Here is an 18,046-nt window from a genome sequence, read left to right as displayed (position 1 = left end):
ACTCACCATCTAACGTTCATACCTAAAGCCACATCTGCAAGTCCCTTTTGCCATTTAAGGTTATATATTCAGGTTCTGGGGATTAGGTCATAGGCATCCTTGGGAGCCCATTGTTTGGCATACCAGTAAATTACAGCAATTTGGGGATTTTTAAAAAGGAAATTCATATTTTAAAAAGACTTAGATTTAGTTATAACCATAAATACATAAAACAATCTTTTAAAATAGTTTGGGACTTGTGATTTTGGCTTTCAAAAAGCTTATTTTCACAATTAAAAAGAAACTACTGAGGCCCTGGCCGGTTGGCTCAGCGGTAGAGCGTCGGCCTAGCGTGCGGAGGACCCGGGTTCGATTCCCGGCCAGGGCACATAGGAGAAGCGCCCATTTGCTTCTCCACCCCTCCGCCGCGCCTTCCTCTCTGTCTCTCTCTTCCCCTCCCGCAGCCGAGGCTCCATTGGAGCAAAGATGGCCCGGGCGCTGGGGATGGCTCTGTGGCCTCTGCCCCAGGCGCTAGAGTGGCTCTGGTCGCAATATGGCGACGCCCAGGATGGGCAGAGCATCGCCCCCTGGTGGGCAGAGCGTCGCCCCATGGTGGGCGTGCCGGGTGGATCCCGGTCGGGCGCATGCGGGAGTCTGTCTGTCTCTCCCTGTTCCCAGCTTCAGAAAAAGAAAATGCAAAAAAAAAAAAAAAGAAACTACTGGGGTGGAGGAAGGAAGGAGAGGGAGGGAGTGGGGAGAGGGGAGGGGAGGGGCACAAAGAAAACCAGATAGAAGGGGTAACGGAAGACTATATGACTTTGGGTGAGGGGCATGCAACATAATCAAATGTCAAAATAACCTGGAGATGTTTTCTCTAAACCTATGTACCCTGATTGACCAATGTTACTCCATTAAAATTAAAAAAAAAAAGTACAGACCTGTTACATTCGCTAAATGGAAGCACCACTACCTTGAGCATGTGTGATATGAGATATTGTTTTAGTGGAAGAGCTAGAATTTGCTATAGCACTTAATGAAGGCAATAAATCTTTAAAAATAAGGAATAAGAAAGTGAAGAGACAAAAAGAATAGGATGAGTAGAAACATTTGGATAAGCCTATACAAATCATTTGTGATTCAAATAAATGGAGAGTGGCAGGAGATAAGGTAGGAAAAGTTTGGTGGGGCACAGGGAGCTAACAGAATAAATAATATTCCATCAATTTAAAAAAAAAGAAACTAAACTATAATTTGATGATGTCAGCAAGTAGCATTAGGATCTTAGCTTTTTCATGTGGTACAAGTAGTATTAGGATCTTAGCTTTTTCATGTGGTACTTAAATGATCAAGAATATATAAAACATTTAAAACTCAATGAACAAACTTTTTCTTTTAGAAAGAAAAAACCAAAATAGGTTCATGACATCAGCAAAATATGCATTTATTATTCTATTACATGAATTGTACAAAAAGCATCAAGATTATATTAAGAAAAAGAAAGCTATCATTTTTTATCACTACTTCTTGATAGTATAAAAAACTAGACTGAGATAAAAACCTTCCTCAGAGAAAATATGGACATCTTGGAATACTGAGCAATTTTATTTATTTATTTAGTGACAGAGAGAGAGACAGATAGGGACAGACAGACAGGGAGAGAGATGAGAGCATCAATTCCTCATTGCGGCACCTTAGTTGTTGATTGACTGCTTTCTCATACATCCCTTGACCTGGGGGATATAGCAGATCGAGTGACTCTTTGCTCAAGCCAGCGACCTCGGGGTTTCGAACCTGGGTCTTGCGCGTCCCAGTTTGATGCTCTCTCCACTGCACCACTGCCTGGTCAGGCCAGGGGTTATAGGAGTAATGGTCTAAAAAATCTATAGAATTCTTTAAAAGCTTGATTGTGAAGAAGGAAAAAGTAATTTAACTAAAGACAGTGACATGAAAGAGTATATTTTCTTAAACTAAAGGATTAAAAATTATTTACATGATTAGTATCTCTGGCAATGACTAATCAAAATGTGTGAATGTTGCAAGTTTGATTTACAAGATATTTACAAGTTAAAGAAAATAAGAGAAAGCTTTTGGAAGAGGAAGCTATCACTTCACTCCCAAAAGGAGGACAGGGGAACAATGACACACTATATAAGGAGTCATAGCTAGATTGCCCAAGTGAAACAGAAGCTTTTGCATAATTTTAGCATATGTACATCTAAAGAACATTTCTCAGACAGAGGTAAAATCCTTTGCTTCTACACATAGAGAATTAAATTTAGATTTATTCAGTACCAAAATCAGAAAAAATAATCAAATTCAAATATATGCTTCTTGTTTAAAACAAACAAACAAAACCACCATGATCTCTCTGATCATTTAAAAAAATGGTTTTATGGCCTTGGCTGGCTAGTTCAGTGGCTAGAGCATCAGCCCAGTGGGCAGATGTCCCAGGTTCAATCGTGGATCAGGGCACACAGGAGAAGCAACCATCTGCTTCACACACCCCCTTCTCTCCCTCTTCCTGTCCAATAGCCAGTGGCTCAATTGGTTCAAGCATGGCCCCAGGCGCTGAGAATTGCTCCATTGGAGTACATTGCCTCAGATGCTAAAAATAGCTTGGTACTAGAGCATCAGCCCCAGACGGGGTTGCTGGATGGATCCTGCTGATCGGGGCACATGCAAGAGTCGGTCTCACTATCTCCCCTCCTCTCACCTTAAAAAATATTAGAGTTAAAATAACTACAGATATATCTAAAAATTTACCATTTTTCTATTCTTTTTATATCCTACCACAACAATTATAACCTCTGCCATTACATAACTGTGTTATTTAATTATCATTTCACATATCAGTACTCACAACAAAGAGGAAGCTACTCCTAGAGGACAGGCATGGTGCTATTCTTTGAATAGCCAGAGCATCACACAGAACTTAGCACACATGAATATTTGTTGAATGAATAAATGTGCCTATGTCTTCAGGCATGTTTTTCTTCCCAGAGCTCAACCAAGACTTTAAACTACACTTTTAAAATTAAAAATCCAAGTAACAAATTAAAAGCAAACATTTAGAAATTTTAAACTAGTATTCTCAAAAACATCAATCAAACTAAGGGATCCTTTTTAGTAATAAACTAAGGAACTAGTCAAAATGTTGCACTGTAAGTCATCGAGTTACATTAATTGAGTTAAAAACCAAAACAAAATCTTTGTCTGTACAATAATCCATTAAAATGCAACATTTATAGAACACCTACTATGTGCTAGATGTTGATTTTTCAAAGATTGAAAGTAAATTCTGTAATAGAACTCTGATTTTGTATGCTTTCCTACTTTCCCACAGCCTAGTCTAGACAACAGGGTCTCATTGTTACAAAGCACAGTTCCCTTAATTTACAGTTTATATATATTTTATGGCTTCTGGCTTCTAGCAAAGTTGCTTTTATGCTATATGTGAAAATACAATTCTAATTTTCAGTATAAAGGCAGAAATGTATTCATGTGAAAAGAAAAGCTCTCAGAGGATTAAACTGAAAATTTTTGGCAAATTAGGCTAAGGTGCCTTCAGAACACAAATGGTAACCTACTGCGCTGGCTGCCTCCCTCATCCATTTTTCAGGACCTGGCCCTGAGAAGCAATTCCTACCGTTACTGCTAAGAATGGCAATAAGTTCTCTCTTGCATAAGCAATAGCAACCCCTGCTGATAAATAAAAGCAATAATGTCATTTAATTTAAATTGTGCTAAAAGTTACCTTACATATTCAAATCTTTTCCCTTGACCTCTATTACATGTAATACAATGCAATTCATTAATATATTCTGCATAACTATGTTAATTTGAAATTTTTACCTTGCATATTTGAATCCTGTCTTTCTTAAAACTCAAAGATAAAAAAATAAAATTTATTATGGAATATAGAAAAAATCTATGGTACTATGGCTTTTAATGTTTCTTCCATAAATAATTCACTTACACTATTATTTACTTTACTAACCACTCAATAATGTACATTTAGTTTGTGTTTGATATTCTCTGACCACCTCACCTAAAACAATGCCATCTCCCATATCCAGCCTTATTTTTTATAGCATTTATTACCATTTAACATATTTCATATTCATTTTGTACGTTTGTGTCTAGTTTTTCATCTCCTGGAATAAAAACTCAGAGCAGGAAATGTATTTTATTTACTGCTGTTTAACACCTACAACAAGTGCCTGACAAATAACAGACTCAGATATTTGTGAAGGAATTAGTGAATATGAAAATGAGCTATGAACATCCAGTACCTTTTTAAACTTCCTTGAAAGTATAACAGCAATGTCAAAAGTTTCAAGGATCTTGATAGATTTTGCCAAATTATACTCCAGAAAAGCTGTACCAATAGATGCTCCCTTCAGTGCTTTATACGGAGGCCCATTTGCCTGACCTGTAGTAGCACAGAGGATAAAGCATCAACCTGGAATACTGAGGTTGCAGGTTCAAAACCCCAGACTTGCCTGGTCAAGGCACATATGAGAAGCAATCATGAATTGATGCTCCCCGCTCCTCTTCCCCCCTTTCCTTGTCTCCCCCCTTTCTCTCTCTATTTCTCTCTTCTTTCTAAAATAAATAAAATCTCTTAAAAAAAAAAAAAAAAGAGGCCCATTTTTCCATTTTCTGGTAAGTGGGAAATGACATTACACTGTGATTTTTATTTGCATAAAACTCATTATTAAAGAGACTGGAGCCTGACCAGGCAGTGGCGCAGTGGATAGAGCATTGGACTAGGATGTGGAGGACCCAGGTTCAAGACCCCGAGGTCGCCAGCTTGAGAGCGGGCTCATCTGGTTTCAGCAAGGCTCACCAGCTTGAGCCCAAGGTCGCTGGCTCGAGCAAAGAGTCACTCGGTCTGCTGTAGCACACCCCCACCCCCTGTCAATCAATGAGACATATGCACATATGAGAAATCAATCAATGAACAACTAAGGAACCGCAACGAAGACTTGATGCTTCTCATCTCTCTCCCTTCCTGTCTGTCTGTCCCTATCTCTGTCTCTCTGACTCTCTGTCTCTGCCAGAGAAAAAAAAAAAGACTGGACATATTTTGGGGTTCTGGGGATATTAACAATACACTTCCTTTATCCTTTGCTCATTTTCTTCAGTCCCAGATTTTCTATTTGGTTCCTTTTATAATTTCTATCTCTTTATTGATCTTTTCTATTTGTTCAGCTCTTGTTCTCTTGGTGCCCTTTAGCAATTTGGGCATATTTAAGACCACTGACTTAAAGTCTTTGTCTGTAAAGGTTTCAAGTCCAATGCTGGGCCTCCTTAGGGATGGTTTCTATACAATATTTTTGTTTTCCTGTAAATGGGCCACACTTTCCTGCCTCTTCGTATGCTTTATAATTTTTTGTTGAAAATGGACATCAGATTCCGCCCCCTCCCCAGGTTTGCCACTGTTGCTTTTTGAGGGCTGCATTCCCTTGTTTATTTAATGACTTTTCCAAACTATCTTTGCCAAGCTATTTCTTTCATGTGCCGTCACTGAAGTCTCCATTCCGTTATCTCACGCCAGTTTGTGACCTGACAAGCCAAAAATAAAGAAAAAGAATATTCTCCCACTCTTTGCCAATTGGCTCTGAGCTCGGGCACTCATCAACATTTAGCCAGACTACCGATAATACTGCCTTAGCCTTTATCTACTGCTTGTGATACAAAGTGCTTCCCAAGCTCTGCTAGTGATATAAGCCTAGAGCCCTCTCTAGTCTCTTCTGAGTCTCTGTCTGGCCCTGGGCATGTGCACTGCACTCTGGATTTCTCGTACATGTGAGAGCCTCCAGAGCTTTTATTCTGCCATGTATCTTCCTTTTCAGCCTCCTCCTTCCTAGGCTGTTTGGTCTGTCTGCTGTTTGTCCCATCCAGATTCCACCGGTGAAGCCACTCCAGCTCTGGAAGATACCCAAAGGAGGCAAAACAAAGACAAGCCTCTGTGCCATCCCTCTGAAAACCACCATACAGGTTAAAAAATAAAGTCATAATTTTCTGAGAATATGGTTTATGTTGTTCCTTCTGGCGATATCAGAACTCAGTCTATCAACCCCATGGTCATGCCAAGCTAGGACTAAGGGATGGTAGGCAGGTAGGTGAAACATGGCACAATGCTTTCTTACCAAAATTTAACAGTTTTTTTCTTCACTAAACATTCCCCCTGGTTGCTATAAGTTTTAGATTAGACTCCAGACCTATGAAAAAGTTGAATCTGACATTTTGTCAGTTTAATGGTTGCTTGAGAAGAGAGACCAATTTCTGAACTCACCACTTTCTATAACATCACTTCATTTTTGCTCAGTTTTATTGAAGAATTTTTCAAAGATCTTTACTGCATCTGTACAATTGGTACCTTTCATTTAGAAAGGTTTGTGCTATATAAAATCATAAAAGAAGGAAACATAGTATACAGCAACTATGGGTATAACTTTAGACATGTAGTTAGAGATATGCCTATACTATTTTATTTCAATGGGATCAGAGAATAAAATGCTCTCCTAAACCTGTCCTTTTACTAAATAACTTACCATGGATAGCTTTCCAGGTTTTTAAACATAACCCTTTGTCCAAATTTTCAAGAGTTCAAGATAGTCAGGCCTGGTCAGTTGGCTCAGTGGTAGAGCATTGGCCTGGCATGTGGATGTCCTGGATTCAATTTCTGGTCAGGGCACACAGGAGAAACAACCACCTGCTTCTCTACCCCTCCCCCTCCCCTTATTTCTTTCTCTTCCCCTCCCACAGCCATGGCTCGACTGGCTCAAGCACATCAGCCCTATGTGCTAAGGATGGCTCCATAGAGCCTCTACCTCAGGTACTAAAAATAGCTCAGTTGCAAACATGGCCTCAGATGGGCAAAGCATAAACCCCAGATGGGGGTTGCCAGGTGTGGGGCACATGCGGAAGTCTGTCTGTCTATCACCCCTACTCTTACCTGGAAAAGAAAAAAAAAAAAGAGTTGAGGATAGTGAATTTTAAGTATATAGAATAATAATCTACATGGGACACTTAATTTATTTTTAATTTTCACTATTAAAACAATAATATGATGGAATTGTTGTGCATACAATCTTTGTGCAATGATCTCTTTAGAGAAAATTCCCAGAAGTGAGATTTCTAGGTCAAATGTACATGTACATCTGACACTTGGATATGTACTATCAAACTACTCTAATTTAAAAGATTCAATCAATTCACATTCCCATCAACAGTGTGTTAATGAGATAGCTCACTTCCTCCTCCTTGAGTAAACCCAAGGTTTTCAAGTCATTGTTAATCTTTTCAATCTGTTAGGTAAAATAATCATTATTTATTTTATATTTACTTATTAGTTAAATTGAATAGCCTTTCATGTTTATATTGGCCATTTAATTTGTTTTTGTGAATTGACAAAACAATTAGACATGTCATCTGGCTATTCTCCTGGACAAGTTCTTGAACAGTGGATCTCAAACAGGTAGTTCTCCCTCTCTATTTCACCTTGAGAATACTATTGTCTACGGCCATACCACCCTGAACACGCCCGATCTCGTCTGATCTCGGAAGCTAAGCAGGGTCGGGCCTGGTTAGTACTTGGTTAGTACTTGGATGGGAGAATACTATAGTAATTAGCATAGCTCTCAAATGTGCAGAGCTGATTTTTAAAAAGTCAAAATCAATTATTTTAAATACAATTTTGATATATAAAGAATGATAATAGCAGAATAGCTGTGGTTACCAGACCAGCCTTCTCACAGATAACACTTACACACTCAAGACAAAATACAAAAGCAACTACTTGAAGACTGGAGAGCAACCAAAAGCAGGCAGCCACTCTGGAAAAGTCTGACCATTACTCAAAAAGTTAAACATAGAGTTACTATTTAACCCAGTAATTATACTCTTAAGTATATACTCAAAAAAAAAAAAAAATGAAAACATAAGTCCACACAAAAACTTATACACATCCATAGCAGCATTATTCATAATAAAAAATTGAAACAATCCAAATGTCTATCAACTGATAAATAAATAAAATGTACCATATCCATATAGTGGAATATTTTTTGTCCATAAAAAGGAATAATGTATTGATATATGCTACAACATGGATGAACCCTAAAAATATTATGCTAAGTGAAAGCCAGCCACAAAAGACTACATAATTAATATATTATTCTATTTATATAAAATGGCCAGAATAGACAAATTCATATAAGAGAAAGTAGGTTAGTAGTTGCCAGTGATTGGGGGTGCCATAGCAAGAAATAGAGACTAACAATGAGAATGTGATTCCTTTTCGAGGGGAGGAAACGTTCTAAAATATAGTGTGGTGATGGTTGCACAATCCTATGTCTATACTTAAAAAACAGTAAGCTGTACACTTTAAATGAATAAATGTATAATATGTGAACTATATCTCAATAAAGATGATTTTTTTAAAAAGAAAGCAGAGGCCTGACCTGTGGTGGTGCAGTGGATAGAGCATCGAACCTGGAATGCTGAGGTCACGGGTTCGAAACCCCGAGCATGCTGCTCAGAGCATGTGAGAGAAGCAATCAATGAACAACTAAGGCCTGACCAGGCGGTGGCGCAGTGGATAGAGCGTCGGACTGGGATGCAGAGGACCCAGGTTCGAGACCCCAAGGTCGCCAGCTTCAGCGCGAGCTCATCTGGTTTGAGCAAAAGCCTACCAGCTTGAACCAAAGGTCACTGGGTCCAACAAGGGATTACTCAGTCTGCTGAAGGCCCGTGGTCAAGGCACATATGAGAAAGCAATCAATGAACAACTAAGGTGTTGCAACGTGCAATGGAAAACTAATGATTGATGCTTCTCATCTCTCTCCGTTCCTGTCTGTCTGTCCCTGTCTATCCCTCTCTCTGACTCGCTTTCTCTCTCTCTGTAAAATAAATAAATAAATAAATAAGAATTAAAAAAAAAATGAACAACTAAGGTGAAGCAAACTATGAGTTGATGCTTCCCACTCTCCCACTCACCTCTCTCTTTAAAAATCAATAAATAAAATGTAAAAAAAAAAAAGAAAGAAACATTTTTTAAAAAGCAGGCAGAAACTTGAGGGGAGTCAATGGTTTAAAAAAGCAACAGTAGCCTGACCAGGCAGTGGCGCAGTGGATGCAGGCATCCCCAAACTACAGCCCGTGGGCCACATGCGGCCCCCTGAGGCCATTTATCTGGCCCCCATCACACTTACAGAAGGGGTACCTCTTTCATTGGTGGTCAGTGAGAGGAGCACAGGATGTAGTGGCCCTCCAACGGTCTGAGGGACAGGGAACTGGCCCCCTGTGTAAAAAGTTTGGGGACCTCTGGGATAGAGCGTCGAACTGGGATGTGGAAGGACCCAGGTTCTAGACCCCAAGGTCGCCAGCTTGAGCGTGGGCTGATGAGCAAAAAGCTCACCAGCTTGGACCCAAGGTCGCTGGCTCGAGCGGGGGGTTACTCAGTCTGCTGAAGGCCCGCGGTCAAGGCACATATGAGAAAGCAGTCAATGAACAACTAAGGTGTCGCAACAAAAAACTGATGATTGATGCTTCATGCTTCTCATCTCTCTCCATTCCTGCCTGTCTGTCTCTATCTATCCCTCTCTCTGACTCACTCTCTGTCCCTGTAAAAATAAAAAAGCAACAGTATTGAGTGAATTTTCCTTTTTTTTTTTTTTACAACTTTTTACCTGAGAGCAGGCCCTACTTGGTACCTGTACCACTGTTTCTTTGATACCAAAATAGTATTTCCAATGTGTGACTATTATCATATTACTGCCCACCAGCCATAGTTCTCTACTGACAGACATACCAGTTTTCCAACTTCATTGTTTTAGCTGTTCAAAGGAAATCTTATACAGTATTGGATGCTAATAGTAAAGCCAATTAATGTTTAGCTTCTCTGGTTGAAGACGGAGAGGAAGACCAGGACTCAACGCCCTCATCTGTTTTCCACCCCACAGAAACTCTTTAGGGGATTCCACAGAAAATAGATTTAAAATTATTAAAAATCTAAACTCTTTTACATGACAAAATCTGGTTTAAGAATGTTTTTCCTGTGTTATGTCCTGGTACAATCCTATACAAAATCTTACTGAGATAACACAAAAAGCACCATATTCTTTTTTTTTTTTTTTTTTTTTTTTGTATTTTTCTGAAGCTGGAAATGGGGAGAGACAGTCAGACAGACTCCCGCATGCGCCCCACCGGGATCCACCCGGCACGCCCACCAGGGGGCGACGCTCTGCCCCTCCGGGGCGTCACCCTGCCGCGACCAGAGCCACTCTAGCGCCTGGGGCAGAGGCCAAGGAGCCATCCCCAGTGCCCGGGGCCATCCTCGCTCCAACGGAGCCTTGGCTGCAGGAGGGGAAGAGAGAGACAGAGAGGAAGGAGGGGCTGTGGGTGGAGAAGCAAATGGGCGCTTCTCCTACGTGCCCTGGCCGGGAACTGAACCCAGGTCCCCCGCACGCCAGGCCAACGCTCCACCGCTCCAAAGCACCATATTCTTTTATACTTTGATGGACAAGAGGTTCTTTCTGTCTGCAACTGCTTGGAGACCTACTAACTCTTTAAGCCTCAGCTCTCCCATCAATGTCCCACAAGAGAAGTTAGGCTCTGCCGTATCTTCACAGTGCTTACACAAAACAAACCTACTGCGTAGCACTTCTCACACTGCACTTTAAGTCCTATAATCTGACTCTCCGCTAGACGGTCAACAACTTGATTGAAAATCTTAAAAGCTTTCCATCTCCACTTTCTAAAATACTCTGATGACTAGTATATATTTGTTTTATTTTTATTTTATTGAATTTATTGGGGTGACACTGATTAACAAAATACTCAGGCTTCAGGTGCATAATTCTACAAAACATCATCTGTACACTGGATTGTGTGTTCACCATTCCAAATCAAGTCTTCTTATATCCTTCTCCACCTTCTCCCACAGGCCCTCTTCCCCAGCAATCACCACACTGTTCAGTGGTATATATTTAATGTTTATTGAATAAAGAAAAATCCTTTCAGAAAGTTCAGTTTCCTAGATTATTAACATTCTAAAAATAGATTTGATGTTTAATAAAGTAAATCCTTAATTCATATATTCAGATCCATTCAATGTCCCAAGCTTTTAAAAATTTTTAACTATTTTCATCGAAATGACAAATTAGAAGTATTTTGATTAAACTGATTTAGTAAATTATTGAGTATCTACTGCATCATATAGATAATACAAAATCCTTAAGCTATGGAATCTTATAAACTATCTAGGGAGTCAAAAATAATATACATAAAGCTAAAATGGACAATATAAGACAGGGGTCGGGAACTTTTTTGGCTGAGAGAGCCATGAACGCTACATATTTTAAAATGTAATTCTGTGAAAGCCATACAATGACCCGTGTACATTACGCATTATCCAATAAAAAGTTGGTGTTGTCCCGGAGGACAGCTGTGATTGGCTCCAGCCACCCACAACCATGAACATGAGCAGTAGGAAATGAATGGATTGTAATACATGAGAATGTTTTATATTTTTAACGTTATTATTATTTTTATTAAAGATTTGTCTGCAAGCCAGATGCAGCCATCAAAAGAGCCACATCTGACTCGCGAGCCATAGGTTCCCGACCCCTGGTATAAGAGAACATTACATTATGAAAATGAGAGTACATATTCTATAGACTTAGAATCATTGATAGAAAATCAGATGCAAATGAGATCACCTCCTCTATTATTATCCTGATGTTATAACTAAGAGAAAAGAGACCTACGTGAGAGAAGTTAGAAAAATATAAAAACTTAGATCATCTATGGAAGGTACCATGAAAGGAAGTCAGACATAAGATGGTCCTTAAAGAACTCAGTACATGTAGGACAGAGGTGAGAACATTCTGTGAAAAAAGGTGACCGAGGACGTTACTGAGGCCTGAGGAGGTTCACAAGTCACACAAGTCAGTATTCCACCTGACTTGAGCCTAGATAGAAATAAGGGCTTGTGGGAGGAAAAGGCCAAATGGGTTTTATGGCACAAAGTTTTAGAAAACTTGTAAACCAGGTAGAGGATTTTATACTCTATGTCAGTGGTAGTCAACCTGGTTCCTACCGCCCACTAGTGGGCGTTCCAGCTTTTATGGGGGGTGGTAGCGGAGCAACCAAAGTATAAATAAAAAGATAGATTTAACTACAGTAAGTTGTTTTATAAAGATTTATTCGGCCAAACTTAGTGAAAATCCAACATAAAGTACTTTGTAAGTAATTATTATTATATGCTTTAACTTGCTGTAACTCTGCTTTATAAATTTTATAAAGTAAAGTTACTTCCTACTTTATAAATCACCATTACTGTGGAACTGCTGGGTGGTTAGAAAATTTTACTACTAATAGAAATACAGAAGTGGGCGGTAGGTATAAAACAGTTGACTACCCCTGCTGTATGTAATAGAAAACAAGTAACCAGAAACCAAATCATTTATAAAGTGCTCAAAATTCTAAGTTAACTGTCTTATTTTTCAACTAAGGAAAATAAGCCACAGAACAATTACTGTATGTGATTTCCTCATAGTTAGAAATAGTATGGCCCTGGCCGGTTGGCTCAGTGGTAGAGCATCGGCCTGGCGTGTGGGGGATCCGGGTTCGATTCCCGGCCAGGGCACATAGGAGAAGCGCCCATCTGCTTCTCCACCCCTCCCCCTCTCCTTCCTCTCTGTCTCTCTCTTCCCCTCCCGCAGCCAAGGCTCCATTGGAGCAAAGATGGGGCGCTGGGGATGGCTCCTTGGCCTCTGCCCCAGGCGCTAGAGTGGCTCTGGTCGCGGCAGAGCGAAGCCCCGGAGGGGCAGAGCATAGCCCCTGGTGGGCGTGCCGGGTGGATCTCGGTCGGGCGCATGCGGGAGTCTGTCTGACTGTCTCTCCCTGTTTCCAGCTTCAGGGGAAAAAAAAAAAAAGAAATAGTATGGATTAGCCCCACTCATACAATACTGCTGCTTCTGGAGCACTTTGATGAAACGACTTATTCTTTAAGTATAATCAATAAATGCTCTTGAGCTTGGTTGTTTGTTTAAAGTTCTAATCAGAATTTGTGGAATGCAAGGCATATTTTCTTGTGAAGAAAAAGTCTCACCCATATTTAAACATAAAATTTTTAACAAAAAAACCCAAAGTTGTTTGGTTTTAAAATGATCATTTTTTAAATTTGCTATCAATTTCTTACCCAAAATATGTACCAAAGTTTTTGTATAAAACATATTTGAAAATTACAAAAAGTTTAAAACTGAACTCCTATATTGATAAGGCATAAATTTTAATACTTTAACTACTTTACCATCTTTTACAAACATGATAAAAATATTTCCAGAAAGACAAATAGTAGAGAACATACCTACCCTTGAAACTTAGAGTTTAGTCCCATAAGTGTGCAATTGTTTGAACCAGTATATTAAGAAGATAAATTAGAAAGATTCAGTCAAATGCATTCATTGAAAATGTTTCTTCAAGATTGAGAACCAGGTGTGTTGTGCCTTTCCATATTTATGACAGCACATCTATGATTGCTCCACCACTATAACTTACCCCAGTTTTATCACACAAGCGTAAAGTATGAAACGATCCAACTGCAAATAATTCTCCATTGGGAGCCCAGGCAACTGAGGTGATCGGATGCTCATGAGGTTGTGAATTGTACAGGAGGCAGCCATAACTATCCCATACCTACAAAAGCAAATTCAAAAAAAAATTTTATAGCAGTTACCACCATATTATTACAAACATGTTTATCCTCCAGTGAGGTAATCAAGTAAAGATTTAGAAATCATTGCTTTACAATATATATTTTTATCACTTTACAATGTTAACAATTAGATGTCTATACTATAATACAAAGGGAAAAACTGTATTTCTTGAAAGCTAAATATCTCAAAAAATATATTATGATAATGTTGTGATAATTTTCAGAAGTTACTAAATCTCTGATTAGTTAAAAAACCTACTCATTTTAAGACCTTTTAAGTTTAATAATAAAGCGATGTTAAATCTTTTGCTTAAAATCTTTTTGTCCAACAAGTGATCTATCAACTCTGTCTAAAAGCATTTATTTCAACTGTGTATCATCCTTGCTGAGTAGCTCAGTTCAATAGTGTCTCCAAGGTTCACATGCCAAGGTTGCAGGTTCAATCCCCATTCAGGGCACAGACAAGAATCAACCAGTGAATGCATAAATAAGTGGAACAAATTGTTGTTTTTCTTTCTCTAAAATAAATAAATGTTTTTTAAAAAATAAATAAATTTCCTCTTACTATAGTTACATTAAATCTTATTCTTAGAGGCAGAGGCAGGGTCACAGGAGCAGAGAAACAGATGTCATAAGGGAAGGGGAATGAGAGATGGGATCAGAGAAGGTGAAGGGATTAGTGAAATTATATTGAATATATACATAACACATAGATACAGATAACAGGAAAGAAAACACCAGAGGGAACAGGGAGGGGGAATTAGGGGAAAGAGAGCAAAGAAGGTATATAATGGGGGACACGGGAGTAGGGGTGAGGGAGTTATATTGAGTAAATACTTGAACCCATGTTAACACAAAATAAAATTTAAAAATTTAAAAATCTATTCTTCCCCCAAATGTTTAATAAACAATACATACGATTTTTTTAAAACTTAATTTAAGGTGACGTCAAAGAAATGGTGCTGTGAGGGTAAACCCAATATCTTCCCTTGAAATTTCAACAATTTGAACAACTAAAGAGAGAGAAAAAAATCTCAGCAGCACCTGAAATATACACACACCAGACAAAGGTACGACTGGGTGAAAAGGTGGCTGAATATATACATATAATCCACTCTGAAGGTAATAAGACGGAGAACAAAACGGGGTATTTTGCTTTCCTCGCTGATTTGAGGAAGGAGCGCTTTCGTCTGAAGCCGAGCAAGACTAGAGTCGGAGGCAGAGGGAAGGAGCAGGGCTGGGTGGATGATTAAGCAGAAGAAAGAACATGCCAGCTCTGCCTGACATCACGGACGCGGGGATGCACAGACAGCAGACTCTGACAAAGCTTACCAGGGCGGGGTGCCCACAGGAGCCGGCACCAGCGCCACAGCTTCGTGCGCTCCCAGCTTGCGATCGCAGGCAGTGTGCGAGTGGCTCCACTTGACACTACTGGTGTGGGCACGCACACAGGCTGGGGAGCTTAGCCCCAGATTATCAGCGGTGGACATCTGCGTGGGCTGTTGCCAGCATCTTTGTGTATTCCCAGTTCCACGACCACCAGCACAAAACGTGCGCAAAGGCAGAATCCCTGGGCCTGCGACAGCCTGGGCGGAGACTCCGCGGGGCCCATACAAGCTTCAAAGCGTATTCCTGCATTCCCGGCTCCACTGAGATCACAGGCACTGTGCACTCAAATGGGCGGGTGCAGGCTTGTGTGCACTGCTGAAGTCACGGGGGCTGGGCACGCACATGGCTTGCTGCGGGCTACCATATAGTGCACAAGGGAGAAGCCTGTGGAGCACTGAGGCGTACTAGACATGCCCGGGGGCCCTTAGAAAGGTGCTTGATCTGCTATCAGTTCCCAGCCCGTGGCATGCTGAGACATGCTAGACCTGTCCGCCAGCCCTTAGAAAGGCACTAGGTCTGCAATGGGCTCCCAGCCTTGCCTGCTCTCGCTGGTGGCTCTGGTTGGCACAGCCTTACCCAGAACTGTGCTTTGAGCAAAGCGGTACTGGAGGAAGGACCTTGCTGCTCTTAGAGCCTCTTGCTCTACAAGCAGTGGCTAGGGCGAACCTCACAGCTATGTCACCAGGTTGCTAGCTCAGGTGGGAGAGACGTGGGGAGAGGCACCTGGAAAACTGAGACTCCCATTGTCAGAGCCTCCAAGCCCTAACAAGCCCCGCCTATCAACGGGACTGAGGCCCCGCCTACGTCACCACCACAGTGGCACAACAGAAAACCACTGCACAAGAGCCCCACAGGGGAAAAACCTGTAGTACAGCGCCACCTGTCGAAAAAAAGGGAAGAAGCTACCTCTCAAAACCAGAAAAAAATTACATTTTTATAACTTTCTTTTTCTATTTTGGTCATTTTATCTTCTTTCCTTTTTATTCTTTCTTTTTCCTTTTGAACTTCATTACCTATAGTTGTTACAGTGTTAATTCTTGTTTTATATGAGGGTTTCATTTCAAAAACCTTTCCTTTTTTTCTCTTTTCCTTTTTCTCTCATTCAACAAATTATTATATTTTCGATTCACATTTTTCTTTGTGGCATTTTGTGTGTTTTTTACTTCATTTTTTATCTCTTTAGTCATCTTTCCTCAGTTCCTGCTCCTTGTTCTCTGTAGGTTTTGTACCACTTATCATTATAGAATTTTAATTTTTTCATTGTATCTTTTCAATTTTTATTTTTTTTAATTCTCTTATTAGTGTTATTAACAATACCACTCTCAAATGCCATTAAGGAAAAAGACATCAAATACCATGGATTCAAAAGACAGAGATGTACCTCAGACAGACTATTAAAAACCTCTAGAAAAATAGTTCAATAGCTTGGAAACCTTGGAGTTAAATGACAGAGAATTAAAAACTGCAGTCCTAAAAATACTCATGGAAATAAAAGAAAGCACAGAAAGGCAATTTAGAGAGCTCAAAAAACAATTCAATGAGCAAAAAGAGTACTTCACCAAGGAAATTGAAACGATAAAAAGGAACAAAACAGAGATGAAAAACTCAATACGTGAACTGAAAAACAGGGTTACAAGCTTAGCTAATACAACAGGACAGATAGAGGAGAAAATTAGAGACACAGAAGACAGGCAACTAGAGACACTACAGAGAGAAGAGGAGAAAAACTCACAAATTTTAAAAAATGAGAAAGTCCTAGAGGAATTGTCTGACTCCATCAAAAAGAACAACATAAAAATAATGGGTATCTCAGAAGGAAAAGAGAGAGAAAATGGAATGAAGAACATATTCAAACAAATAATCGAGAACTTCCCAAGCCTATGGAAAGAACTAAAGCCTTGAATCCAAGAAAAAACAGAACACTGAGTTACCTTAACCCAAACAGATCTATCTAGTCCAAGGCACATCATAATAAAATTATCACAAACCAATGACAAAGAAAAAATCCTGATGACAGGCAGAAAAAAGAAGAATACAACATATAAAGGAAGATCAGACTATCTTCAGATTTCTCAGCAGAAACACTACAAGCAAGAAAAGAGTGGCTCTCATTCCCTCCCACAGCCAGTGGCTCAATTGGTTCAACCGTGGCCCCAGATACTGATGATAGCTCTGTAGCAGTACATCAGCCTCAGTTGCTAAAAATAGCTAAGTACCAGAACACTGGCCCCAGATGGGGTTTCTGGGTAGATCCTGGTTGGGGTACATGTAGGAGTCTGCCTCACTATCTTCCCTCCTCTCACTTAAAAAAAATAAAATGTCCATATCCCTGGTTGTTAGGGCTTCAGGGGTACTAGAACTTCTTTAGAAGAGTTGGTGTGGAGTGACTCCCAAAAAAAGCATTAAATTATAATTGACAGGTCAGGGCCTCCCGGTCTAGAAGTTCTTCTCATCTGTTACTTCAAGGACTTAAAATGCTTTAAATTTTTTGAACTTTTTAGCTTCTGTTTCTTTTGGTTGAACCTGCAGTCATAGTCTCTAATAAAACCATCAGAAAGCATAGCATTGGTAGGCAGACGCACAGACTCCCAGCTCACACCACCGAACTGGATTATAAACTAATTTATGAACAATCAGTGTGAAAAACCAAATCTGGACTACAAGAACAGCTTTCAAAAATCAAGGAGCAAAGAAGAAGCCACAACAAACCTGGTAGAGAGCGCCTAAATCTCCCCTGCTTACAGGAACGGGGGAGGATGAGACTGAGCTCTCAATTCCAAGGAAAAGAGCAGTAAATACTGCTGACAGCCACTTACCTGGTGACCAGGGAACGAGGAGTGTTGAAAGGGCCCACTTGTCTTCCAAAAACAAAGGAGAAAGAGAGAGACGGATGGTGAGGCGGAGAGGAATATAGGTGATGACATAAAAAGCTGACTCATTCAGTGCTGG

At 40.0% G+C, this 18,046-nt stretch overlaps 1 protein-coding gene across 6 annotated transcripts in view; it reads right to left on the bottom strand.

Annotated features, from left to right (window-relative positions):
* Positions 1 to 18,046, bottom strand: part of IFT80 (intraflagellar transport 80) — a 276,992-nt gene that overhangs the window by 92,239 nt on the left and 166,707 nt on the right. For all 6 annotated transcript variants that reach the window (XM_066241592.1, XM_066241593.1, XM_066241591.1 and 3 more), the window contains one exon: positions 13,552 to 13,689. In XM_066241592.1, the coding sequence (XP_066097689.1) occupies positions 13,552 to 13,689 (138 nt within the window). The remainder of the gene's footprint in view (positions 1 to 13,551; positions 13,690 to 18,046) is intronic.

The sequence above is a fragment of the Saccopteryx bilineata genome, chromosome 8 (assembly GCF_036850765.1).
Source record: "Saccopteryx bilineata isolate mSacBil1 chromosome 8, mSacBil1_pri_phased_curated, whole genome shotgun sequence".
Classification (NCBI taxonomy): Eukaryota; Metazoa; Chordata; class Mammalia; order Chiroptera; family Emballonuridae; genus Saccopteryx; species Saccopteryx bilineata.
This window is presented reverse-complemented; position numbering and strand designations above follow the sequence as displayed.